This window comes from Helobdella robusta (genome assembly GCF_000326865.2).
Source record: "Helobdella robusta unplaced genomic scaffold HELROscaffold_1, whole genome shotgun sequence".
NCBI classification, from domain to species: domain Eukaryota; kingdom Metazoa; phylum Annelida; class Clitellata; order Rhynchobdellida; family Glossiphoniidae; genus Helobdella; species Helobdella robusta.
In genome coordinates this window covers 5,870,591-5,894,355 of record NW_008703570.1, presented here as the reverse complement: position 1 = coordinate 5,894,355, position 23,765 = coordinate 5,870,591, and the positions used below count along the sequence as shown (strand labels likewise).

Sequence of the window (23,765 nt, the reverse complement as noted above, 5' to 3'; positions counted from 1 at the left end):
TCAACGCAACAAGATATTTACGTTTTCTATTAATTCTTCAGGCAGCTCTAATTCAGCGTTTTGGTATGCACACCTCTCCATGACACACGCGTTCACCGGGCAAGTAAACGTTCACTAACTAAATAATTATTGAAGTTGTCAAATTGAGTTGAGCTGTGATGCATTTAATATCGCTACTAACAAAAACAACATAGACATTTTAAAGTATTAACGTACATGTACAAACAAGGCCAGGCCCATGGATATAATATATCCATGGCCAGACCAGTCCAAGACACGGTAAATTACAATAGTGGAGGCCCTAGGTACGGAGAAGTGGAAGGCCTTATTTGAACAGTTACTTTGCATTTAATTTAGATGATGTCTCTAATTTTTAAAATTTTAAATATATTTGACAAATATTTAATCGAAAAATCACTTGAAGTTACATTATCTTTCTTGTTGCATTATTGTTAAAAGTACTACAGTTATTTTTGAACTTTAAAGTCTTATCGCTACAATTATTTTTTATCAACACTTCATAATGGTTAAAAGTTTTATAAACTCATCCTAAATTTCAGAGGAATCCACAACATACAAACAGCATATTTGAATGAGTGCTAAACGACACACCATATGCAAGGTATGAATCCCTTTTTCCTGTTAAATTCTGGTCACGGCCCGCATTGCGCAACAGGACTAGGCACCTTTAACTGCTAGGCCATCAAAACATTAGTGCATCTGAAAACTATCTTCAAAAATCACAAATTTTTGCAGGCACCAGGCGTAGGAGTAAAAGATATAACGAAATTTTGCTTTATCGATCCTGCGAGCTTTTTTAAAAATTCTTATGTTTATGAATTCTGGTTTTATGTTCACCCTAAGCTCAAAAAATTTTACTGGTTCCAAATTCTCCTTCATAGTGATGATTGTTTATGCATGAATCAAATCTCCTTTTGTTCTTCTTTTTTCTAATGCTGTCAAACCACAAACTTGTAATCTGTCTTCATAAGGCATACCGAGACACAACTTTATCATTCTTGTTGCCTTCTGAATATTATCAGTTCGATATGTTATTTTGGAATTTGGCGCTGATATAAAAGTGTTTTTATTGGATTCATTTTGTACTCAATCTCCTGAGCATAAAAACGTATTATTTGGTAGTTGAAATCTTGTTGTTTTTGATATATAATCTCATGAATTGAAAAAATAGCTATTATTATGTATTACTGAAAAAACACTATAGTTTGATTTTTTGGGTTGAAAACCTGTAGTTTGTTACTAGATTCGTGTAGTACTCAATCTCCTGAGAATGAAAATGTATAATTTGGTAATGGAGATCTCGACGTTTTTGATATATAGAATTTTGAGTCGACAAAATATTGTTAGTTATCATTATGTAATACTGAACACGCACAGCTTGGTTTTTTTGAATGTGACGCTGATATAATAAATTAAGCTGGTATTTTTTTTAATAGATTCATGCAGTGTTTTAGAGGCGGCCATGAACCCCCGTTGTGAACAATAATTTTATTAAAATTCAGTAAAACTTAGTTTTTAGTCAAAAAGTTTCTAGTAAGATCTGAAAAGAAAGAAAATGATTAACTAAGGAGGAGCTGAATGCTGGATGATTATTAAAAACACAACTAAAATTATTTTACTTAAAAAAATTAAATGTTTCGATATATGAACAGTGGCGGATATATTGGGGGCCCCGTTGTTAGCGCTATATTTGTGTCCGAAGTTAGTAAAAGTCGTTGTTTAAACAAAAAAAGTAGTGTTTTTGAAAGAAAAAAAGAAAAAATTAACGTTATAAACTACAAAAAAGATCGTAAGTAACAATTTGACCCCATCATCAAAAAAGTTGGCCCCCCTCCAAAGCATGGTTGGACTGGTATAAAAAACCGAACTCTGGTGTGAGTACAGTTACTTGAAATTAGTAATTGAGCTATCAAGTATCTAAGTATCACTACACATTACTGTTTGAAAGTTCACATTTAAAAAAGATAAACGACACTTCTTTTTTTCTTGAAAAATAATAAGATATATAGGTTGGCAGCATGTCCGAGCAGGGTCGGTTGGAGACGTTTAGTTCAAATGACAATTTTGAGCGTAATGATAAACAAGACTCGTTATCATTTTCTACTGCTAATATTTCCAAGAGGCAGTTAAAAAAGATGAAAAAGCGACAAGAATATCTGAAAATAAAGTCACAGAAAAGGTTTGTTTGAATTTTTGCAAATTTCATATTCATATGTATTCATATATATTTAATTTTAATAGGAGTCCGGCACATCGCTCGCTCAGTAAATTTAAAAACAGGTTATACTACTATATGCAGGGCACATTGCTCCCTGTGTAATGTAAGGGAACAAAGCGTTTTCTTAGAATGAGCAAAAACATGTTTTTAAATTTAAATTCATAAATTGGGTAGCATGACAATTTAGAATTTATTGGAAAATTTGAATTAATTTTAATTTAATCTTTTTTTAATAACTTTTCATACAAAAAATGTTATATTGCAGATCTATTTATAATTTATGAGACTAAAAAAGACTAAACTAAATATACGTCTTCTATATGAGTTTTATTCAGTGTTGGGGTCATGAATCGGTCATTAGTGTTAGTCGGAGTCAGAGATTTTGGCCGGAGTCAGAATTTCTTAAGGGCCCAGAGTTGGAGTAAGATTTTTTGAAGGGCTAGAGTCGGAATCAGATTTTTTCATTCGACTTTGACTCAGAAAATAAATAATGTCAATAAAATCACATAATTTTTTTTAGTTTTGATACATAAAAGTGATAATTTTACTAAGGAAAATATTGATTAATTTTAAGTGTTTTTAAAGTATTTTTTTTATTAGTGATGAAGTGGAGAAATTATGATCCAAAAGTTGAAAAATTTTTTTTCAGTCTGCTTTAAAACATAATAATACAGTAATTTTACTTCAAACAACAATTATATTAACTGATTTTATGTTTTCTTTCTAAGTATTTACTATTTACTAGTGATAATAAGGTGAAATTATAATGCAAAAGTTGAAAATTTTTTTTGCGAGTCGGAACTCTGAGTCAGGAGTCAAAGTTGGAGCTAAAATTTTTTACTCAGAGTTAAAATTTTTTGAAGGGTCAGATTTAGATATTTTTCATCCGACTCCTACACTTAGGTTTTATTACCTTTTAAAAACATAAGCTATCAGTTTTAGCAAAAACACTAAATTTTTTAGATTTTTTGGGGTTCATGTTGTAATTTTATACAAAATCTAAAACGATAATGATTCCAGATTCTTTCGAAAGTTGAATAATTAAACAGGTTATTTAAAAATAAAAATGTTAATAGATTTCAACTTTTTCAAAAACGAGACTAAGATGTCAAAATTTTGAAAAGAAATTAAGGGAGAATTTTTGAAAAAGTCAGATTTGAGCTGGATTTTTGTCACCTAAGTTTAAAAAATATATTGTTTGTGTTATTTTTGAAGCTTATTACATTCAATCAATCAATCTTTGTTTAGCGTCAAGAAATTTAGTTCCCCGTGGTAGGGCATTGTTTTCTTTCTCATCAATTTTTTGCGCCAAATTAGACGATCAATTGTATCCATTTCATTTAAATTTAGAGCTTTCTTGTCTTGCTCAATTGTTTGCGATCAGGACTTCTTTGGACGGCCTTTGGGACGTGTGCCAAATACTTCAACATCTGCAAGAAAAGTTATGGCACTGTTTCCACTTCGTTTGACATGACCAAACCATCGCAGACGGTGTTGCCGGCATTCGTCCTTTATATCATTTAAATCAGCACGACGCGGGATTTCAGTAGATTTGATGTGGTCCTTCAGACTAATTCGTTGCATCTATCGGAGCATTTTCATGTCGGTTCGTTGAAGTTGTTGTTCCAGTTTGGTTGTCATTGGCCCTGTTTCTGCAACATATGACAAGATCGGATGTATCACAGATTTATAAAGTCTTGATCGTAGTGGTAGTGGGATGTCACGTTGCATCAATATAGAGGCATTACATTATTAAGCATAATCTATCCATTTGATATATTTATTTAATTATTATATTGGTGAGTGTGTGCAACATAGCTTAGGCCCAGAGTATGTTGGAATTACGACTGTGATGCTAATAATCCGGAATTATCAAGATTCAAATGAGGAAGAAATACAGAACCAAAATTGTGAAATAGGGAAATCCTTACTACTTACTTACACTATAATAAAATTGTATATTATTTTACAGTGAAATGAAAAATAAAATATTGAAAGTTCTTCTGAAAACCTTTTTTTTCAGCAGCTCCATTTTTATTGTCAATAACTTTCTCTCTCACATCACAATCTTTTGCTTTTTCTGATTCTGATATTAAAATAGTGATCGTCATAGAATAACTAATATTAATAAATGATGTTGCAATTTCGACCTAAGTAGCGCATATTTCTTTTTTGCTTTTCTCAGCCTTTGAATCTGTTATCGAAACATTCTGTGAAATAAAAATATTTCTCAGCAAGTCTCTAACTTAGATACAACGACGCATAAGCACAATTACATATATAGGCACATTTACACATAATATAGTCAGGCATATCAAACGTTGTTGTCAATGTCAAACGATTAATTCTATTTCACTCAAGATTTATTCTTTTTTTTTTTTTAAATGTAGCGAATTTGGTCGTGTTTTGCTAACATTTCCGACTATTTTTTACTATTGGCCCAATTTTCTTCTTAGTCATTAGCAGAAACCGCTTTTTCAACCTTTTCTTTAGTATGGTTCTTTTATATTCACTTGTGATGTAGTTATAAAAAAAATGATGCATGATGGAATCCGATAGTTCTAATCGCTTTCGTTTCATGTTCGACGGTCTTTTGCTCATCAACTTCTCCATTCAGAATAAAGCATCCCCAGAGTTGTAATTGACGTATCGTGTCTTTCAATATTAAAAAACAGGATGAGCTGTAGATAATAATAATAATGTTTCATTTATAAAGCATCCTATGCATAGCATGGATATATATAATCCATATATATCCATGATGCATAGCGTCAGGAGCGCTCTTAATTTTTATAGCGCCCTACTCTTGGGAGCGCATGGCTACTGTTGGCAGAAGTCCTAGATTTCTGCTGTCAATAAAAATGCTTCGGAAGTTCCCTATAATGTTCATTGAGTAGTTGTTGGTGAATGTATAGAGGTAGAAATGTGTAGAGGTAGAAGATTGATAGAAGAGTATCTCACATGCAACACGCAGGAAGGACTCTTTACGAGAGGAAACTTTGTGAGCGATAACAAGCTAGAGCCGTTCCGTTGGCTTTAGCTTTCCGGTCGACGATGAAACTTTAGCAATGTTGGCAATAGAGTTTAATTGACATATTTTTGACGAAAAGCAATCCGAAAAACATTTCCGCAGCCTAGAATTGCCAAAAAGCCACGTCCGAACATGAATGTCAACATAACTTATTATCATTAAATTATTTTTTATCTGATTGTTTAAAATCTTAATTTAATTCATTTTCATAAAGACTTGAAGAAAGGCAAAAGAAGAAATTAAAAAGGGCTAAAAAAATAGCTAACAATGAAGTTTTAGGGCCATCAAAGAAACAATTGAAGTTGAATTCAATGCAAAATTCCCAATGCAAAATAAGGGTTGTCATTGATTGCTCTTTTGATGATTATATGTCTGAAAAGGTTATGTTCTGTTTTACATTTTTGTTGAAATAAGGTCAAATCGTGAATTTACCTGTTTGTTGCTTGTTTGTTTGGGCGGCATAATGGTCTAGTGGTTAAAGTAGCCTAATCCAGTTACACAGTGAACAGGTTCGAATATGGCAAAAGGTTCCCCGTATATCAAATGCATAGTGTGTAATGCGTCGTTTAGCACATATTCATATTCGCTGTTTGTGTATTGTTGATTTTTCTGAAGTTTGAAAAGGTGTGATAGACCTTTAACCTTTTTGTTTGTAGGATGTAATGAAGTTCAGTCAGCAGTTGCAGTATTGCTATGCAAGGAACAGGAGGGCTGCCAATCCATTGCAGGTCTTTTGAGGTATTTTCATTGTATAAAATTGTTTATTTTTTATAAAAATTTTCATAAATTGATTTTCAGTTCTACATTACAAGTCTTGAAAAAAAAACTTTATCAAGATTGAATCAGATCGGGTCCTATAAATCTTGGGATGTTAGTTGTTTTTAATTTTATAATCATTAATGCTGAATTAACTTTGTTTCTTTTTCAATTATTTTTGTTCTTTTTAAATAATTATTTGCCTCATTTCTTGAAACAACGTCCCAGAATGCAGCTTTGCAATTTTTGCTATGTCGATAATTTTTATTTCCAACTGCGGTGCAAAGTTGAATTTTCGTCATTATTTTTTATGGTTTTGATTTTTTATACGTTATATATATTCACATATTTCGAATGTGTTAATGGCTCCTGTTTGCGCTATAAAAGGGAGCAGGTACATAAATCAGGTTTTCACCAATGATCAAACCAGATTAGGGATTAGCCTTTAATGCCTCAATTGCATTTTTAATAGGTTCTTGCTTTTTAATTGAATATATCCTTGAAATTTATATATTTGTATACATTTTAATGATTAGATCAACATTGGTCACAAATGTTATTTGGAAACTTTCCAAAAAGAAGAAATAGTATATTTGACCAGTGATTCGCCAAACGTGTTGAGTGAGCTATCGCCTGAGAAAGTATACATTATTGGTGGTCTCGTGGACCATAACCATCATAAGGTTGGACTGACTTGCTATATGTCTGCATTAAATTGGAGTAGTAGTATCGATTTTCATATTACTTTGTTTGATTTTGAACTTAGAGTTTGTGTTACAACCTGGCTGTTGAACGAAACATCAGTCATGCACAACTGCCCATTGGTAATTTTTTGCAGTTGGCCAGTCGAAATGTGCTAGCTGTCAATCATGGTTATTTTCATTTCACTTTTTTACTTTTTTCTTTCAATAAAAACTGTTCGTTGTTGTTGACGTGTTAAGATTTGTAAGATTGATTAAGATTAATACCTCACTAATTTTTACTTAGAAACATAACGGTAAATATTAATAGCAGTTAAAAACCTCCATTTGGGGTCATTTATTCAAGACTAACTCAACATCACTCACAGTTTTATGCACTATAAATTGTGAGTCATGTTAAGTTAGTTTAAGTTCATATTTTATATTATATATATATTTATAGCCATCAAGGGTTTAACTTTAATGCTTTCAAATATCCTCTTCATTAATGCGCTTCATCATTTTCATGTCTACTTGTGAAGAAAATTATTAATAATCTCTTTTCTCTTCATGGATGGGAACTATCAAAATGTCTTCCCGAATATGTTTCTCCATTTCTATTATTTTGTTGAATAGATCTGTCAATTTATCTGCTTTACGTTTGCCTCCTGCCTTCCGCAATTTGTACCACAACCTTGGAACGACCTAGAGCTATGCCAATTTTCGTTTTTTTTTCAATTCCTATTTAATTTTATGTTTTTTATTAGCTCTACCTCTGCATCATCTATATTAACGATTTATATTCCATTCATTTTCCTCTTTTAATAATTTTTCAAATTTTTTCTCCATATCTTTTGCTTTCTTCGGGATCTAAACAGTTGTTACCTTTTTAATCTTTTATACAATCAACCTGAACAACGTCCTTTCTTTCTTCTTACTTAGCCATGCAATTTATTGATCCTACTTTTTTTGAATTTATGAATGCAACTAAGTTTGTTTTTTTTTCTTTATATATATATATATATGTGTGTGTGTGTGTGTGTGTGTGTGTGTGTGTGTGTGTGTGTGTGTGTGTGTGTGTGTGTGTGTGTGTGTGTGTGTGTGTGTGTGTGTGTGTGTTGGAAGGAGACCATATTTTATACAGCTTTGTATGAATTCTACCGAATTGTTGGCATTAATCAATTTAAAGTTTGTCTTTTCAATTATCCTTACTAGAATTTTCTGGATATATATATATATATATATATATATATATATATATATATATATATAGTTTGTGTGAACTTTGTTATAGTGACAATGATAATTTTTTGTTATCTTAGTCATTGAAACTAAAAGTGGCATTTGAAATGCTTTTATTTATTTTACAATACTTTTATTTTAAAATTTATGTTCTAGTTTTCGAGATCTTGCTCAAATTTACTGAAAGAAATGATTGGAAAGAAGCATTTTACTCCGTGATACCTAAAAGAAAAATAGCTTTTACTAATAACGAAGAAACGTCAAAAAAAATTGATGAGCTAACTAGTGAAGAACATTTGAAAAATAATGAATTAATTTAATAGCCAAAATCATTTCTATCTAATTTAATCTACTTTTTAACTACAATTTGTTTTAATAAACGATGGAGTAAAAATGTTTCACGATTTATAAACTTTTGTTGGAATTCGGTTGACGGCCTTCATCATCTTTTACATCTATTTTTATTTGATTTTGATGATAGCTGTCGTCGCCGGAACAATTTACAGTGAAATCAGGTTTCAATTTAGATTGCTTGGCGTTTATTGTCTCGTCTTCTGGCATGTAAGGATTGTTCCATTTCGCTGAAACCATTTCCCTGGTAAATGTTTCAGTTGTTGTTGAAAGCAATTTTCTATGAAGAAGTATGTTGGAACTGTGCCTGTCTCTACTTCGTTTTGATGGGAATGATGCGTTGCATCCCGATATCTGACAAACAAAAGATTCGTTTGTCATGTTCGAATCCAAATTTGAATCCACGTTAACAGTCATTCCAAACTGTTCAGGTTGTAATAGTTTTGTGTTGTGTTGCCAAATCCTTTCAGCGGTCTCTGGGTTTCTGATTTTGTTAAAATCATGACGTAATTCATTTAGTTTTTTATTTGGCTGCACATCCTGGTTTTTGTTCGTTTCGTGTTTCTTCTGGTTTAGCAAGCATGAAATAGCATAGTATGAAAAGCATTTGTTTTCTGATTTGGTCTTCTCCTCCGTGCTGAATTTCGTATGGCATTTAACAATTGGAATTCGCGGTGGTGATTGAGAAGGCGATCTTGATGGTGTCACCATATCAGATCTGATTCCGTTTCTTCCGAAAGAGAATAGAGTGCTAGTTGAGCATCCTGCATTCATTAATTCAGTGCTTCCAACACTTTGTTTAGGTAAATTGTTAAAATATCTTTGAAAAGAAACATTTGTTATTAATTTTCTCGTTTCTTCGCCGCTTACAGCCAGCTCGCTATCGTAGGCTTCATTGGTAATATCGTTAGATGACGCTTTTCCACCGGACGATCTGTCATGCCAGGTGTTTGTAGCCAAGTTAGGGTAAATTGTTGATAAGTTTGTTTGATTTCTTCTTTTGTTATCCATGTGCAGTTTGGTGTTAGGATTTGCACTGTGTCTATTTCTGCTGCGTCTAGAGCTAAACAACATGTTGCATCCCTCTATAGTGCAGCGATGCATTTCTTTCAAGTGCACTGCACTATAATGAATTTTCAACGCTCCTTTATCGCAAAATGTTTTATTACAGGCCGAACACAATACTCGTTTTTTACCATTAGATGACATTAGAACTCCACCGTATCCTAGGGAGGACTGCCACGGTCGGCGAACGAACCCGCCCTGGCCAGATTTTTTAGGTTTATATTTTGTATCTTCTCTTATACCAAAATTAGAATCTGATGAAGATCCTTCGGTGCTGGACTTTTTTTTTCCTGAAGATAATGTCTTGTCCGTTTTTTCATACGTCACGCTGTCATGCTTCTGTTCTGATAAATCTGATGAGCTGGCAAACGACTCGTATTGGTGGGTAGCATCCTCGCCAATGTTTCTATTCTGAGAATTTATATTCAACGTTAGATTTGTAGCCGACTGATTTTCATCGCAGTTTTGGATATCAACATTTTCCAATCCATGCCTTTTGTATTCATTTTTCGTTATTTGAAGATCATTTCTATCTTGATCTTGACTCGATTTTGTATACTTTTTTATTGGCTGATATTTTTGAGCTGCCAAAAAATGGCTCATATATAACGGATTAATCGGCCAAATTTTGTCTGCTCTTAAATATCTAATTGGTAAGCATGCATTTGTTAATTCTGGGTAAAAGCGGGTTAAGAGGTGCGCGTAAGTCAGTTCGTGAGTTTTGATAGATGCCATTATTGTGTTGTACACGTTGTAACTGTTCAACGTTGAGGTCTGAGATATCATTTCTTCGGCTATTGATTTTGTTGCTTCGTATTTTAGAAACTGGTAAATAATAAGTTTTTCTTCGTTTGTGTTGATCATGTTCCAAGTGGATAATGTTTGACCACTGGAGTCCTGTAGTTTGAAAATGTTGTTTTATGTAAACGTATCTATGTATAATGAACATTAAATTAAAAGTTATAAATGCAAAATAATCATGAATGTGAGTTTTGGGATGAGCGTAGATTAATAAATAAACACAACACAAACGTGTTTGTATGTATGTGTAATATGGTTGGGACTATTATATATTTGCATACATAAAAACTAAATTTTAGATGGTTTATTTTATCTAAGTATTTCAAACACTGTTGCTGTAGCAGATAACACAAATTTGATTGCATACAGAACAATTGACGTACGCCTGTTTTGCTTTTAAGCAATATATTTTTGTTGACGATTTTGATTTTCATCTTCTCACTATATGTTTAAAATGCTAAGATGTTAACAAATAATTTTAAATGTAACAACACAACACACATTTATAAGTAGCATGTTTTTATGGAGTGCCATCGTTGCACAAGAGACAAATGAACTATACATTTTCAATATATGTTTTTATAAAAATGTTGCGAGAAAATTAAAGTAGTTGATTAAACAGTGTAAAAGCTGTTAAATTTAATTTATGGTAAGATGGCAAGTCACGCGTTCGGAACAATCTGTGACCAATTGTTGTCAATTCTTTATAATTTATCGAGTCGTTATAACGACATAAAGGCAGAGTCGTTGATTAAAATACGTGCATGTATATTTGCTTTCTTTACCCACATTGCACACTTGAACGCTTGTTTAGATGTGTGCAACACATTTGCACTACTACCCATCAAAAATGTTTATTTCTTTTTACGAATTAATTAAAAAAAACAAATTGGTTCGAAAATTATTATATCTCCACAATGATTTGGCTTTAACAAGACTTGTGATAGTATCTTTTATAGTCTTCAAATTTGTAGAAAGTTCATAAATGTATTTTGTTATTTTGCTTGACCTAAAAATAAAAAATTTCAAACATTGCAAAAAACGATAAAAAGCCAAAAAGAAGAAAAAGGAAGGAGAGAAAAAAGAAAATATGAGGCCATGCGTGTCTGATTGCACCCTGAGGTGTTATAGGCCGTTGCGAGGACAAGCTAGATGGCTGCATTTATGCAATTTCACATCTCGACACCGTGCCAGGCCCCAAGATCATCATCAATCTTCCCTCTCTGATCTGAAGTCGTGACAAGACTCGCACCCTCTTGTGTATACAAACTCTTCTACAGCACATGCACAGCGCACGTTGTTTACGGCACATGCACAGTGCGCGTACTCCTGCAGCACTTTCTACAAACACATCTACAACATACATGGTCATCTGACTTCCACATGTATAAACAATGCAATTAATAAAAAAAACAAAACGAATAAGAATAATATTTTTTGGTGGCCAACAAAATATTCATTTTGATCTTGACTTAATCGACTACTGATAACTTTTTTATGCTATTCAAACTGTGCGTGTGTGACAACAAAACAGTGCGCAAGTTTAAAAATATATATATTTCAATATATATATTTCAATATTTTATTTTTGAATGCACAAAATAAAACATTTTTAAAACAACGTCCAACACGCCATCTCGCCTACTTATAATGGCATGCATGCTCTTTACACAAGCAATTTCTTTTGCAATTTGTCATAGAATAAGAAAAACTCATTACCGGAGTATATAACCGACGACCAAGAAAGGAAAGGAACACTCACACGTGTGTATTGATATGAATGTGTGTTGTATACATGTTTAATGTATGGTGTTCGTGTACCGATTTTCATAGTGTAAGTGCAAGCATGCGTGTGCAAGTTATGGAATTAGCTGCTGTTTGTTATGACAAATGATATGTAAATGTTGCGTGTCTTGTGGAGTTATTCGTAGTAGAAATATGTTTGTGGCAAAATTTTTTTTTCAATCTCAACATTTTTTATAAGAAGAGATGAACATGAAAAAAGAAAAAGTCAATAAATTAGAAAACAAATAATTAATTAAACAATTGAGAGTGCATTGAGTCTATGTAGTGCAATTTCTTGAAAGGCTATCGTCATCAGCATCGAGAGCAAGATAATGTTCAAAGGAAACAATTAACCGAGCATTCTAACAAAGATGTAAGCAGCAACTCAGCTGATAATCTACAAAGAGGATGGATGCCAAGTTATTGTTATAATGTGCGTGAATTTGTCGAGATTTTTTCTGCAAATTTCACCACTTGTGCACGTGTGTGTGTGTGTGCCTATACATTATGTGCTTTTGCGCCTAAGTGTTTGTACTTTGCAACAGCAGTAAATAAAATATGCTAATTCAGGTTAACGGGGTTTAAAAAGATAATTTGACTAAATTTTTATTGGCTCTCTTCAGCATTTGTTCAAACTGCACACATGCAAATATAACGGTAACATTGCATAACTCAATTACGTAGAGGTAGCTGTAGCTCTTGACAACACAGATGAGCGCAGAGTCACACAGACACACAGATAAATAAGCGCATTCAAATGCACACGAACATACGAACGTATACACGATACCAGTAATCACGGGAGTAATAAGCCCGTGTAGAGACATTAATAAATGTGGTGTGCACGTGGTGCATTCTACTATTCGAATCTATATTATGACCTGCTTGGCGTTTAACATGACCTGACAAAAGAAAAAGAACTGAATAAAATTCGATGGCTGGAGGCGTAATTGTGCGTTGATGGACGTAGGTTGAGACAAAAGGACACTTGGCTCGTTTGTTACGGCAGACAGGCGTGAAGATTGTGCTCATCGTTGGTTGATGGCAGGTCGCTTCTGTAACAACTAAACAATTTAACCTCGCGATATTTGTTGTTCACGTTTTACCATACTACGCTTAATTGCCTAGTTATGATCCCACAAGAAATTTCTCCTTTTGAAGATCCACTGAAGTTGTGCTAGCATAAAAAATGGAGACTGAAACTAGATTTTATGCGGTTTTTTGGCGAGATTTGAAATTTTACCATTGTTGCAATGTTGTTTTAAAATTTGATTTATTTGAAGTTTTTGAATAAAATTTATCTAAAAAAGTAAAAAACCCTTACACGAAATCAAATAAAAAATCAGATCACAATTATTTTAAAAGAGTACAAACATTTTCCATGCTACAGAATAAGCTCATAATTAATATATATATATATATATATATATATATAAATTTAGTGTTTAGTGAGCTTCATTGTCGCAGCGGCAACAACGTCAGCAGCAGCCATCAAGCGACCGACGGTGGTCAATGCTTAGCTCAGCGACCCTGTCAGTACGGGCGATAAATTTGTGAAATCTTCTCATCAAACGTAACTCGAAGCTGTAGGAGTTCTAAAGTGCGAACGCTTAATATCCCATTAACTACGATCAAATACCATTAGAGGCAATACATTATTGTTCCTTGATATAGCGCTACATTATCATTGTTTACTTTTTCATCCCTAACGTGCATGACGCAACATTTTCGCATGTTTTTATTTATCGGATACAAACTGAGATGTTTACTACTAGCGATAATATTTAACATTGTTTATGATGTATAGTTATATGTCTTAATTCATTATCTGCCACAATGTATCATAACAATATTATCATATTAATATATCATAGATTAAATTAAATATTAATTAATTTATAAATTAATTAATGTTAATAAACATTAAATAACATCATGGGCCTGCCAACAGGCAGGCCCGGTTCCAGAAAACTTTTTGTGCATAGTAGAGCCCTGCGCGGTTGGAATTTTCAAAAACCGCAACCGCACAAAACCGCAACATTTGAAACCGCAACCGCACCGCAGCGTCGAAAACCGCAACCGCACAAAACCGCACCGCCGAAAACCGCAACCGCACCGCAAAAAATGAAAAACAACATTAATGCTTTTATTGGCATTATAAATCACAACTATCCACATCCAAATCACTGTTACTCTTAATAAATAACATTTTGTCAATTTTGTATGGATTTAAATTAAACTGGACCGTCTCTTTTGCAGTGTATAATTGAGAGATGATCCTACCCTTTCTGACGAAACACTCGAAACTTTTGGACAGCATCAATTTAATCAAAAATTTTAGATGATCCTATCCTTTCTGACGAAACACTCGAAACTTTTGGACAGCATCAATTTAATCAAAAATTCATTATCATCCTCTGACATTTTTATAAAATAATCGATAATTAACCACGCCGTAAATAAAATAACTACTTCTTTCAAAGTAAACAGGAAAAAGAAAATGGTTGCTTCAACGGCTTCCAAAGATATTAAGATTTTAATATATAAAATTATTACAATGATAATGCAATTTTAAAAATGTTATGGACGAACAAAAATATTCAATAAAATTTTTGCGGTCACCGCGGTTTTGATAAAAAAACCACGCCGCGGAAAAACCGCTTATTTCAAAACCACAAACGCGTAAAACCGCATGATTTTGCACCGCAACCGCAAAAAACCGCGGTTGCGGTGCGGTTTTTGCGGTTTAAACCGCGACAACATGCATAGTGCATAGGCAACATGCGACTTTGTCGCCCCTCTCCAAAAATATTTTATTTGAAAAATAAAATAAAATCTGATTATCTATATTATTCCAATCTCATTCAACTTTATTAGAAAAATCATTTGAAAACTTTAAACAAATAAATTATTCATATTTAAAAACATATTTACAAATTATTAATCTATATAAAATAAATTATATTTAAAAATAAACTTTTCTGGCTTTAAATTCAAAAATTTTTGATTGATTCTTCCATATCCAATTGATCGTCAATTTGCTTTTTGTTTGAAATGGCAGCAAGACATACCAAACGATCTTAGTACATTTGAGACATCAAATATGATTTTATTATTTTTGACTTTGAAAAACTTTTTCGGCACTAGCTATTGTAACTGATAATGTTAGTAGAATCCAAATAGTTATGGAAAGGTTGGGAAATACATCGACAAATTTTGAAGAAAAAATATATTGCTAAACATTTTTTTGGATCACTTTTTGATTGGAGTTCCCCTCCGTTGATATCTGATTCACCATCTGATTGTAACTCCTTACAGTGCTTTAATAACTCGTCATCCTTTAAATTCATACCGTTTAATATTGTACAAAAGCCCAAATAACTCGTGTTCTAGTAATTGAGTAAATCTATCATTTACTGCTTTAATTGATATGTCTAATATCTGGTTGTTTGTAAAAAGATACTCCAAACATTTTTTTCAGGTAATACTATCGGTTCATCATTGTCTCCATTTAAAAATTACCGGTTTTTTGAGCACACGTGTAGATTTCTCCTCATCGAATCCTTTACAAATTTCCTGTTCAATTGCTAACATTTTTGCTTTCTCATTCATTGCTGAAAAATTTTTATTAGAGCGATAATCGCATGGAAAAGGTTTAGTGAAAATTAATAATTTTTTTAGTGAAAATGCCGCCCCTTGAAAACCTTAAAAATGTGCCTGTGTCGCCTATGCTTAGAACCGGGCCTGACTGTTGGTCAATCACATGAAGATTTTTTAACTTTTTTCAAACGTGGGTACTCTATATATTTTGTCCACAAAAGAATTTACGTGCACAACAGTTTATTTTCTTATGTATTAAAACGACACGAAATATTTATGATTTGGCTTTGTTAGTTAGCATTTTTTGTGTTTTTAAAATCAAGGTACTTATATTTCAGGTACAAGAATTTTTACGTAAAAATTTCTCATGGATCTTGCACTCAAATCGATCAAACCGAAAATTTGTTTTATTCAGTTGTTTTAGTAAACATTGGAAGAATCAAATCTATCACAAATTAACTTGACGAATCTCTTGAGACTATCGACATTTTTGAGCAGCCACCTTTGAACCATTTCAAGTTTGCATTTTGTCATTCATTTTCAAAAAATTTCATCTAATGGCAAATACTCAGACCAGACTGAAAAACAACTACACCTCAGCAACGTACATTATTTTTTGCGACGCGGAAATGGATTTAAAATTAGCTTGGTCTTCACTCTTTTCAGAAAACATTATTGCGGTTTTTTTAAATAAAATAATGAAGATATATTCTTTGGTAATAAAAATCAAACAAGACAATAGAACTAAAAATTACTTCAAACTTACAAAACTAAATAAAACAGAAACGCAATGTTAAATTCTTAAATAATTTTTAGTAAAATTCCGAAAATATTTTTCCCAAGTTATTCGAAATTTACGAAAAACAATGAAAACAACGGAATTCAAACAATGTGCAATCGCAGATTAACGTACAATCCTAAAATCAATGCACGTATAGATCAATGTATATTATATACATGCATACATGAATGGACTCGTGTATAAGCAGGCACATATACGTAGGTGCATTTGAGATATTTGCCTGCTATGAGGAAGGGTCGTCTGCATGCTATTAAAACGTAACGTTCAGATTTGACCTGAGTCAGCCTGCAATAAATCTGGTGAGCCCATCTTAAGACATCGAACCGTCGCAATAACGCGTTGCAGCTATGTAATATTTGCAACAGCAGTTGTAGGACAAATTTATCGTTACCCCTTTCATAATATTAATTTTATGAATAGATTTTTCATTATATTTTTTATTAGTAAAGAAGTCAGTCCATTCAGTTTTTCATCCTTAACATTTACAAAAATTGTATAAAATTAACTTTGGACAAACAAACTCAACAACCAACGTCAAAATACAAAGAGGAAAAAAAAAATGTTCTTGCAGATTTACTTAATTTGCAATGAAATCTTTCACACCAGCAATATTTTGAGTTTAATTTAAATAATAAATGCATAATTTCGACGAAAACATGCTTTTCGTCAGTACAAACCAATAGAAAAAAACTTAGAAATATAACTTCATCTGTTTGGATGGGCACAATTTTGTATGATGTGCGTAATGTAACTTGAACCAGTTCATCTTTGAATGATTTAGTTTGGAATAAAACGAAGACACACTAATAAAATTAATTAAACCTGATTAAACCTTTCTAGCCGAATTATAAAAAAAAGCCGTTGATGAATGTTCTATGTACGTTTGATAAGACAACAAATTTGATTATGATTTAAAGCACGAAACGTAAGTAAACTTTATTATTGCACAAATTAGACTAAAAAATCTTACTTTCAAGAGATAGCCCCTTGTGTAGTCGTCCCACGTCCAGCCGAAATATTTCAGGAGATCTTCCAGCAGCTTCATATGTATGATTACATCGTCTGACTCCTTATAAATCTGACAGCACTCTCTGCCATATTGTCCAAATATGCGATCCAATAAAATTTTCAACTTGGCTGAAACTGCTTGCACTCCGAAGAGGACGAGACTCGTCATAGCGACCAGTGGACCGAGTTCCACTTTATGTTCCTGGTGTGACTTTGAGTCAAATCTCTCGTTCATTCCAGAAATGTGAGAACCACTGGTCTCTTCAGTGTTGGCGTCATCGTTGTCGTCTTCGTCATTTTCTTCCACCTTGCTCTGCTGCCGAGTCCATGTGCTACTGATTACTGATTGTTGTTGTTTTGTCAATTGTTAAGCGTCGTACGATCATCCATTAAAAATTAGTTTAATTATTAAAAAGGTTGGTGATAAACAAGTTATGAAAATTAGATTGACGAAAAGGCGATACGATCACCTTACGTGAAGAGTATCATGAAGAGTATCAAAACGTGCTCAATAAAATTATTGACTGCTACTTTTATGCAAATTATATTTTTTTAGCTTTTTGGGGGTTTAGCTAACTGATTTTTATAAATAAGGTCAGCACAAATTATTAACTGAATTTTTATTTTTGTTCATTTAAAAATTTATTGAAAGTAAGATTTTTTAATTCTAATTATTTAGTTATGCGTTTAAAAAGTTTGAAAGCATTGAGTTTATCAAATTTTGTTGTCGTTATTGCTAGCCAAAAAAGTGACATTTATTTTGTTTGTTACATCGCATTTTCAGTTAATGAAAATGAAATAAAATATAGACATACAGAAAAACAAAAATTTAAACCTTTTTTAAATTAGTAATAAAAAATAATGAGCAACTAACTGACCATGTGCGAACCACGTGTGCCCACAGTGGCCACAGAGGCGAGTGTCGAAAGCACTGCTGTTGAACATCAAGCATTGACAACCCGGCACCACACAGATCAAATTCTGCAAAAACGCATTTACTGATTGTAATTTTGATGATGGAAAGTTTGCTGTAGGAGAATTGATGAGATGATTGCATAGAACATAGAACACAGAATATATACTCAAATAAATCTCCGCTTGTTAATCTCTAACAAAATGGAAATTATTACAAATAATAATTTTATTTCCGGCACCACTCAATAATTTTCATAACTTAATGAGATTATTCCAATCTTTCAGAAGGGTGCATGTAGAGAAAGTAGACACTCAAAATAAATGAAAATGTAATATTTTGTTATCAATAATTAAGATCTTATCGTATCCATAATTTTAAACAAAAATTTTACATTAATTGTGAGTCCATAAGCACATGCATGCATGCACTTCCACCAAGGTTCTTACGAAGATAAATGGGCAAGCGTATAAATAAATGATTAAATAAAAAAATAACAAAGTGAATGAATAAATTGACGAATGAAACACTCAATAAATAAATAAACAAATTAATTAACTAATTAATTAATGAACGAATGAATAAACGAACAAAAAATACTATTTAGAAAATTGAAAAAATTATTGAAAAAATGGACGTTATATAACAAAACGGAAACAAAACCAGACTACAAACTTTCATAAACGATTCCATGAAACCTGGATCACCTTCTTACACAGCACCTTTACAATATCTTTCACATTACACAACTGTCAATTCTATTTATAAAAGGGAGAGTGGCCAGTCTGGCATTTTATAATGATTTTATGTATGTATATATGTACGTACGTATGTATATATATATGTATGTAGGCATATATGTACGTATGTATGTACGTATGCATATATTTATGTATGTCAGCACAGACCTTAGCTTTTCAGATGGGTCGGGAAAAACTTGTAGAGGCGTCCCTATGTATTATTGATATTAACAATGAAGGTACATTAGATAGCCTAAAATTAACGAACGAGTAGCTACAAGCAAGGCCAGTAAGGAAAAACTGTAGATATATGCTAAAGAGATTTTTTAATTAATTTTTAATCTAAGTTAAAAATAAATTTTTTTAAAGATAAGTTTTATTGAAAACAAGTATATAAATAAGGAATGCAACAAATACAAAGGGCGATTTTATTACACGGATAAATTCTTCTAATTAAATCTACGAAACATTGATTAAAGTTATTAAAATGTAACTCTCCTACGTTTTTTGTCAGCAAAATTTTTTATTAGGCTTGAAAAATCTAAATTTTTTGTTATTTCTTGCTTGATAATTTGCCAAAGAATTAAGTTGATCTTGCAACATAGTGCTTTTCAAGTGTATTTTAATTGTCTCCAGTTTAGAAAAGCTCCGCTCCTTACAGGTGCTGTAAGAAGAATGCGCAAAACAATCCATGTGTTTGGATATAATTCTTGTTCTTGTAATAAATATCTTTTTAATAAAATTCAATACAATGAAGGGTGTCATTTTTTCTACTTTTTCAACTTCCACTTCACCTATTTTAAAAAACTGAACACTTATTAGTTCGTCACATAGCATAGCACCATCAACATCAGACTTTGAACAAATTTTTTGCAATTCTTTCCACAATTTCCAAAGTTCACACTTGATGGACAAATTATCTAAACTAAATAAACAAACTCATATATTTACATATTCATCCAGTTGTTCAAATCGTTCTTTAATTGATGACAGACACGTGCCTAATAAAGGGTTAAAAAGATCCACTTAAAGTTTCTCCTCTCGATCCTGGATTGGTTCGTCAGCAGCGTTTTTATCAAAATGACATCTCAGTATAGACTCAGGAGTTTAAGTTTTCATCTAATTATTTAGCATCAACCATTGCTTGTTTAAAGCCAAACATTCTGTAATTTTCTAAATACTTAATATATTTTTAAGCATTTCAGTGCACTTTACCAGATCCATGTCCTTGACCTGCATCGCTTCACTAGCAACGTTTATTTGAAACTGTGCATTGTACCATGAAATTAAAGTGATTAGAAAGCTATAATTTTTTGATTGTTCTGCTAATGTAATACAATATCCACCAAAAAAAACGCCTTAAAACGGCCTTTAAACGACATTTGTTCTTCGTGTGCAATGTCAGGAGTTTTAAGTATTTGTTTCATATATAGTAATTAAAGCATCATGCACAGTACTTATTTGGTATCGGATTGCTTGGAAACTTTCAATTTTGGCTACCCAACGAATATCACATAACGTTTTAAGAGTAAATTTGTTACGTGGCTGAATAAAATATTCTAACAAGAAATGAACGCAGAAAATAAAGTGAATACTCTCTTTCAAAAATGTTGACAAATTGAATGAAGACTGTGCAGCATCACTAATAACTAAATTGAGGGAGTGGCTTCCACAAGGAAGGTTAAAAGCCAAATAACTTAAATTCCAAATTTTTTCTGGAGACCAATATTTTTGCTTTTCATATTTGCGCCATTGTCTTACCCTTACCTTCGGCTAAGACTTATATTCAATTCAAATTTTTTTAAGGCTCCAATTATGATTTCTTTTAAACCAAGATCCGTCGAGTCGTTAACAATAAAAAACCAAAGAATTGTTTATTTATTTTTATGGAACATTCTGATATATTTGCAATTTTAATCCGAGTGCAGTCAACAATAACAGAGTAGCCTGTATAGCTTTGGATATAATTATCTCTGTTATTTTTGATGCCATTACATCTATCATTTTATTTTGAATGGTTTTTCCACAGTAGTGATCAGAAATATTTCCTTCAAGAGCTAGCGTGACGTGGTTCAACATTATATATATATATATATATATAAATGTATAAATGTGTATATATAAATAAATAGATAAATAACTAAAACTATATGACACTATATACTAAATTCTTATCGTCATTATTTATTTTATTAACATTAGAATAATATACAGTTTTCCAATTCATTCTCGAGTGTATAGGACCTATTTCGATTTTTCAATCATCTTCAGCACTGTTTGCAATTTATATAACGAATTTGTATAACCCAGGCCTTTGTTCCTGTGATTTGCATTCATCGTTATTATTGTAACGATAAATGCAAATCATTGAACCAAAACCAAAAAACCAAAAAAACTTAACATGCGAACAAGAACGTGAGCAACGAATGCTCCATCTTTTTCGTGAATTAACAGCGAAGCAAAATTTAGTCACTCAGTTGCCTCCAAAACTAATTGATTATGAAATATACAAATTTCCTATATAAATTGCAACAAGTACTGGGTTAAACAAATTCTCTAGATAAACTGCAACAAGTGCTGATGATGATCGAGAATGAATTGGAAAACTGTATATTATTCTAATGTTAATAAAATAAATAATGACGACAAGAATTTGGTTCGAAATCTTGAGAAATGTTACAAAAAAATATCCAACGCTAGAATTTTTTTTAGATTTCATAATTACTGCATTAATTATGGTCTTTTACCTGCATTCAATAAAATTTTTATATATGAGGCGAGAATTGCCGACCAAAGGTACGTTACTGTGAGCACCTTACTCGTCTTAGGCTAGACGCGTTTCGTTCCTTATGGGACTCATCAGTATCCCGATTTAAAACGCCAACTTCAGAGCTGCACAGTCGACAGTACACGTATTTTGTGTCTTGATTGGATGCCTAAAAAAGGTAAATTACGGAAAGAGATATAAGATGGCAGGGATTGAATAATAAAACGATATATACATAAATATAAATATTTTGGTAACAGACTGTTGTTAACGAAACATTTCAAAACTTTTTCTGCAGAAATCAAAAACAGGAAAACATTACTCTTGAATGAGTTATTCAAAATTTTGAAATATATATATATATATATATATATATATATATATGTGTGTGTGTGTGTGTTTGTGTGTGTGTGTGTATATGTGTTTGTATATAATCCAATATAATCCACACTTATTTACTAAATTTTTGTTATTTGTGAACGTAACTTTTGTGCGTGTTGGTGGCTGTCAGTTTAACTAGGTTGCCATGAATTAATTTATTGATTCATAGAAATTATCTAATCGAACATTTTGTTTGAAAATTTATAAGACTGTAAATGCCATTAACTTGTTTACGAAACTACTTACCTGAACGTAATAATCGCGTTGAACGCATTTTATTACAATAAAAAAATTAAAAAGTTGTTGAGATGCGTGGAAAAAATGAAAATGAAACCTGAGATGGAGCATAAAAGACAACGTTGAGCCATCCCCCTGCGTGCATCTTATATCTTATTGGTTGCTCTTGTCATATGATCGACGATGTTGACGTTGCTTGAAGTCTTTGTATTGGATCACGTAGAATATTCTAATAAGTGCCAAAGTACTACTACGCTTACATACATACACTAAAACACACATACACACCAAAACACACATACACACTAAAACACACATACACTCAAACACACATACACTCAAACACACATATTTATGATTACGATTTTTAAAATAACTTTTTTTCTGCTCTCTGTATCTTCGTTATGTGATGAACGTTATAGAACGTTATTATTTTCCGCCATTCAATTTTTGTCGGTACGCACGTCTCATGTTTACAACGTAAAATACTATTTTTAATCGTTTAACAATACAGCTGTTTGCAATCAAAATATCTTTATAATATCTATTAATACATAACAATTGACAAGTTAGCCATTCTTATGCGGTTTTACAATAACATAAGATCGAGTCAACTGACTGCGTAACAAACTTGGCTGTTATAATTGTTGAAACGAACGAAAACATGGCTCGTAGGAAGAGTAAGTAAGGCGTGAAATGTGTCGAAATGAGCAAGGTAATATTATGATGGAAGTCCATTCAGTCATTTATCATTCAAATACTCACTGGACAAATCTAACCAATCTTCAAATTTTGCCTGCCTGTGTCGTGTGCTCGTCTGAGCGTGCCATTCCATTCAATGTCATTGTCTAGTTGTTATTGCTCTGTAGCTTAATCACATACTTTAAACACCTTCACGTAAAATTTGCATAAATTATTTAAAATAGTTTAATTTTAAACGTATAATTTGTGTGTTCTGTCTACTAGGTATGGTTTCGTTTATTTTTTATTTTTGAGCGTCGGCTTCTTCTTGGTAGGGACACTAAATTAGATTTCTATGCCTTTGGAAATTTTTTCAAATTGGAATTTTTATTTTCAATTCATTTACAACTTCAAAAAGGAATATCATAAATATACATACATGTACATTTTGTAATAAGCTTGCATTAAGAGTCACTCTTAGTAATTTACCAAATAATATTTGTTGCTTAATGTTATATAAACATTGACAGAGAATGGCATTGTTTTATGTTTTAGGCGGATGATGTTGTGTCGCGTCGATAGGAACGAAAATTTGCCTCGTATAAAAAATTCCGAATGTTTGCGATACTTTATTTTCAACTGGAGATCGTCTTGAGCAACTCTCATCCGAGTCTCCCTGGAACCAC

At 32.1% G+C, this 23,765-nt stretch overlaps 3 protein-coding genes across 3 annotated transcripts; 1 reads left to right on the top strand and 2 right to left on the bottom strand.

Moving 5' to 3' along the window:
* Window positions 1-2,039: 2,039 nt before the first annotated feature.
* On the top strand, window positions 2,040-8,268 carry HELRODRAFT_62052 (hypothetical protein; the record flags this gene model as incomplete). The annotated part of the gene is made up of 7 exons (XM_009010942.1): window positions 2,040-2,200; window positions 5,485-5,650; window positions 5,927-5,998; window positions 6,069-6,140; window positions 6,563-6,709; window positions 6,793-6,898; window positions 8,105-8,268. 7 exons carry the CDS (start codon window positions 2,040-2,042, stop codon window positions 8,266-8,268), a joined length of 888 nt encoding a protein of 295 aa, XP_009009190.1.
* An 85-nt stretch (window positions 8,269-8,353) lies between these two features.
* On the bottom strand, window positions 8,354-11,265 carry HELRODRAFT_159004 (hypothetical protein; the record flags this gene model as incomplete). The annotated part of the gene is made up of 2 exons (XM_009010941.1): window positions 8,354-10,261; window positions 11,197-11,265. The coding sequence occupies 2 exons, from the start codon at window positions 11,263-11,265 to the stop codon at window positions 8,354-8,356; spliced, it is 1,977 nt and encodes a 658-aa protein (XP_009009189.1).
* Window positions 11,266-17,043: 5,778 nt separating this feature from the next.
* On the bottom strand, window positions 17,044-22,543 carry HELRODRAFT_159003 (hypothetical protein; the record flags this gene model as incomplete). The annotated part of the gene is made up of 5 exons (XM_009010940.1): window positions 17,044-17,061; window positions 17,323-17,702; window positions 18,239-18,341; window positions 21,833-21,949; window positions 22,496-22,543. The coding sequence occupies 5 exons, from the start codon at window positions 22,541-22,543 to the stop codon at window positions 17,044-17,046; spliced, it is 666 nt and encodes a 221-aa protein (XP_009009188.1).
* Between the last annotated feature and the right edge of the window lie 1,222 nt (window positions 22,544-23,765).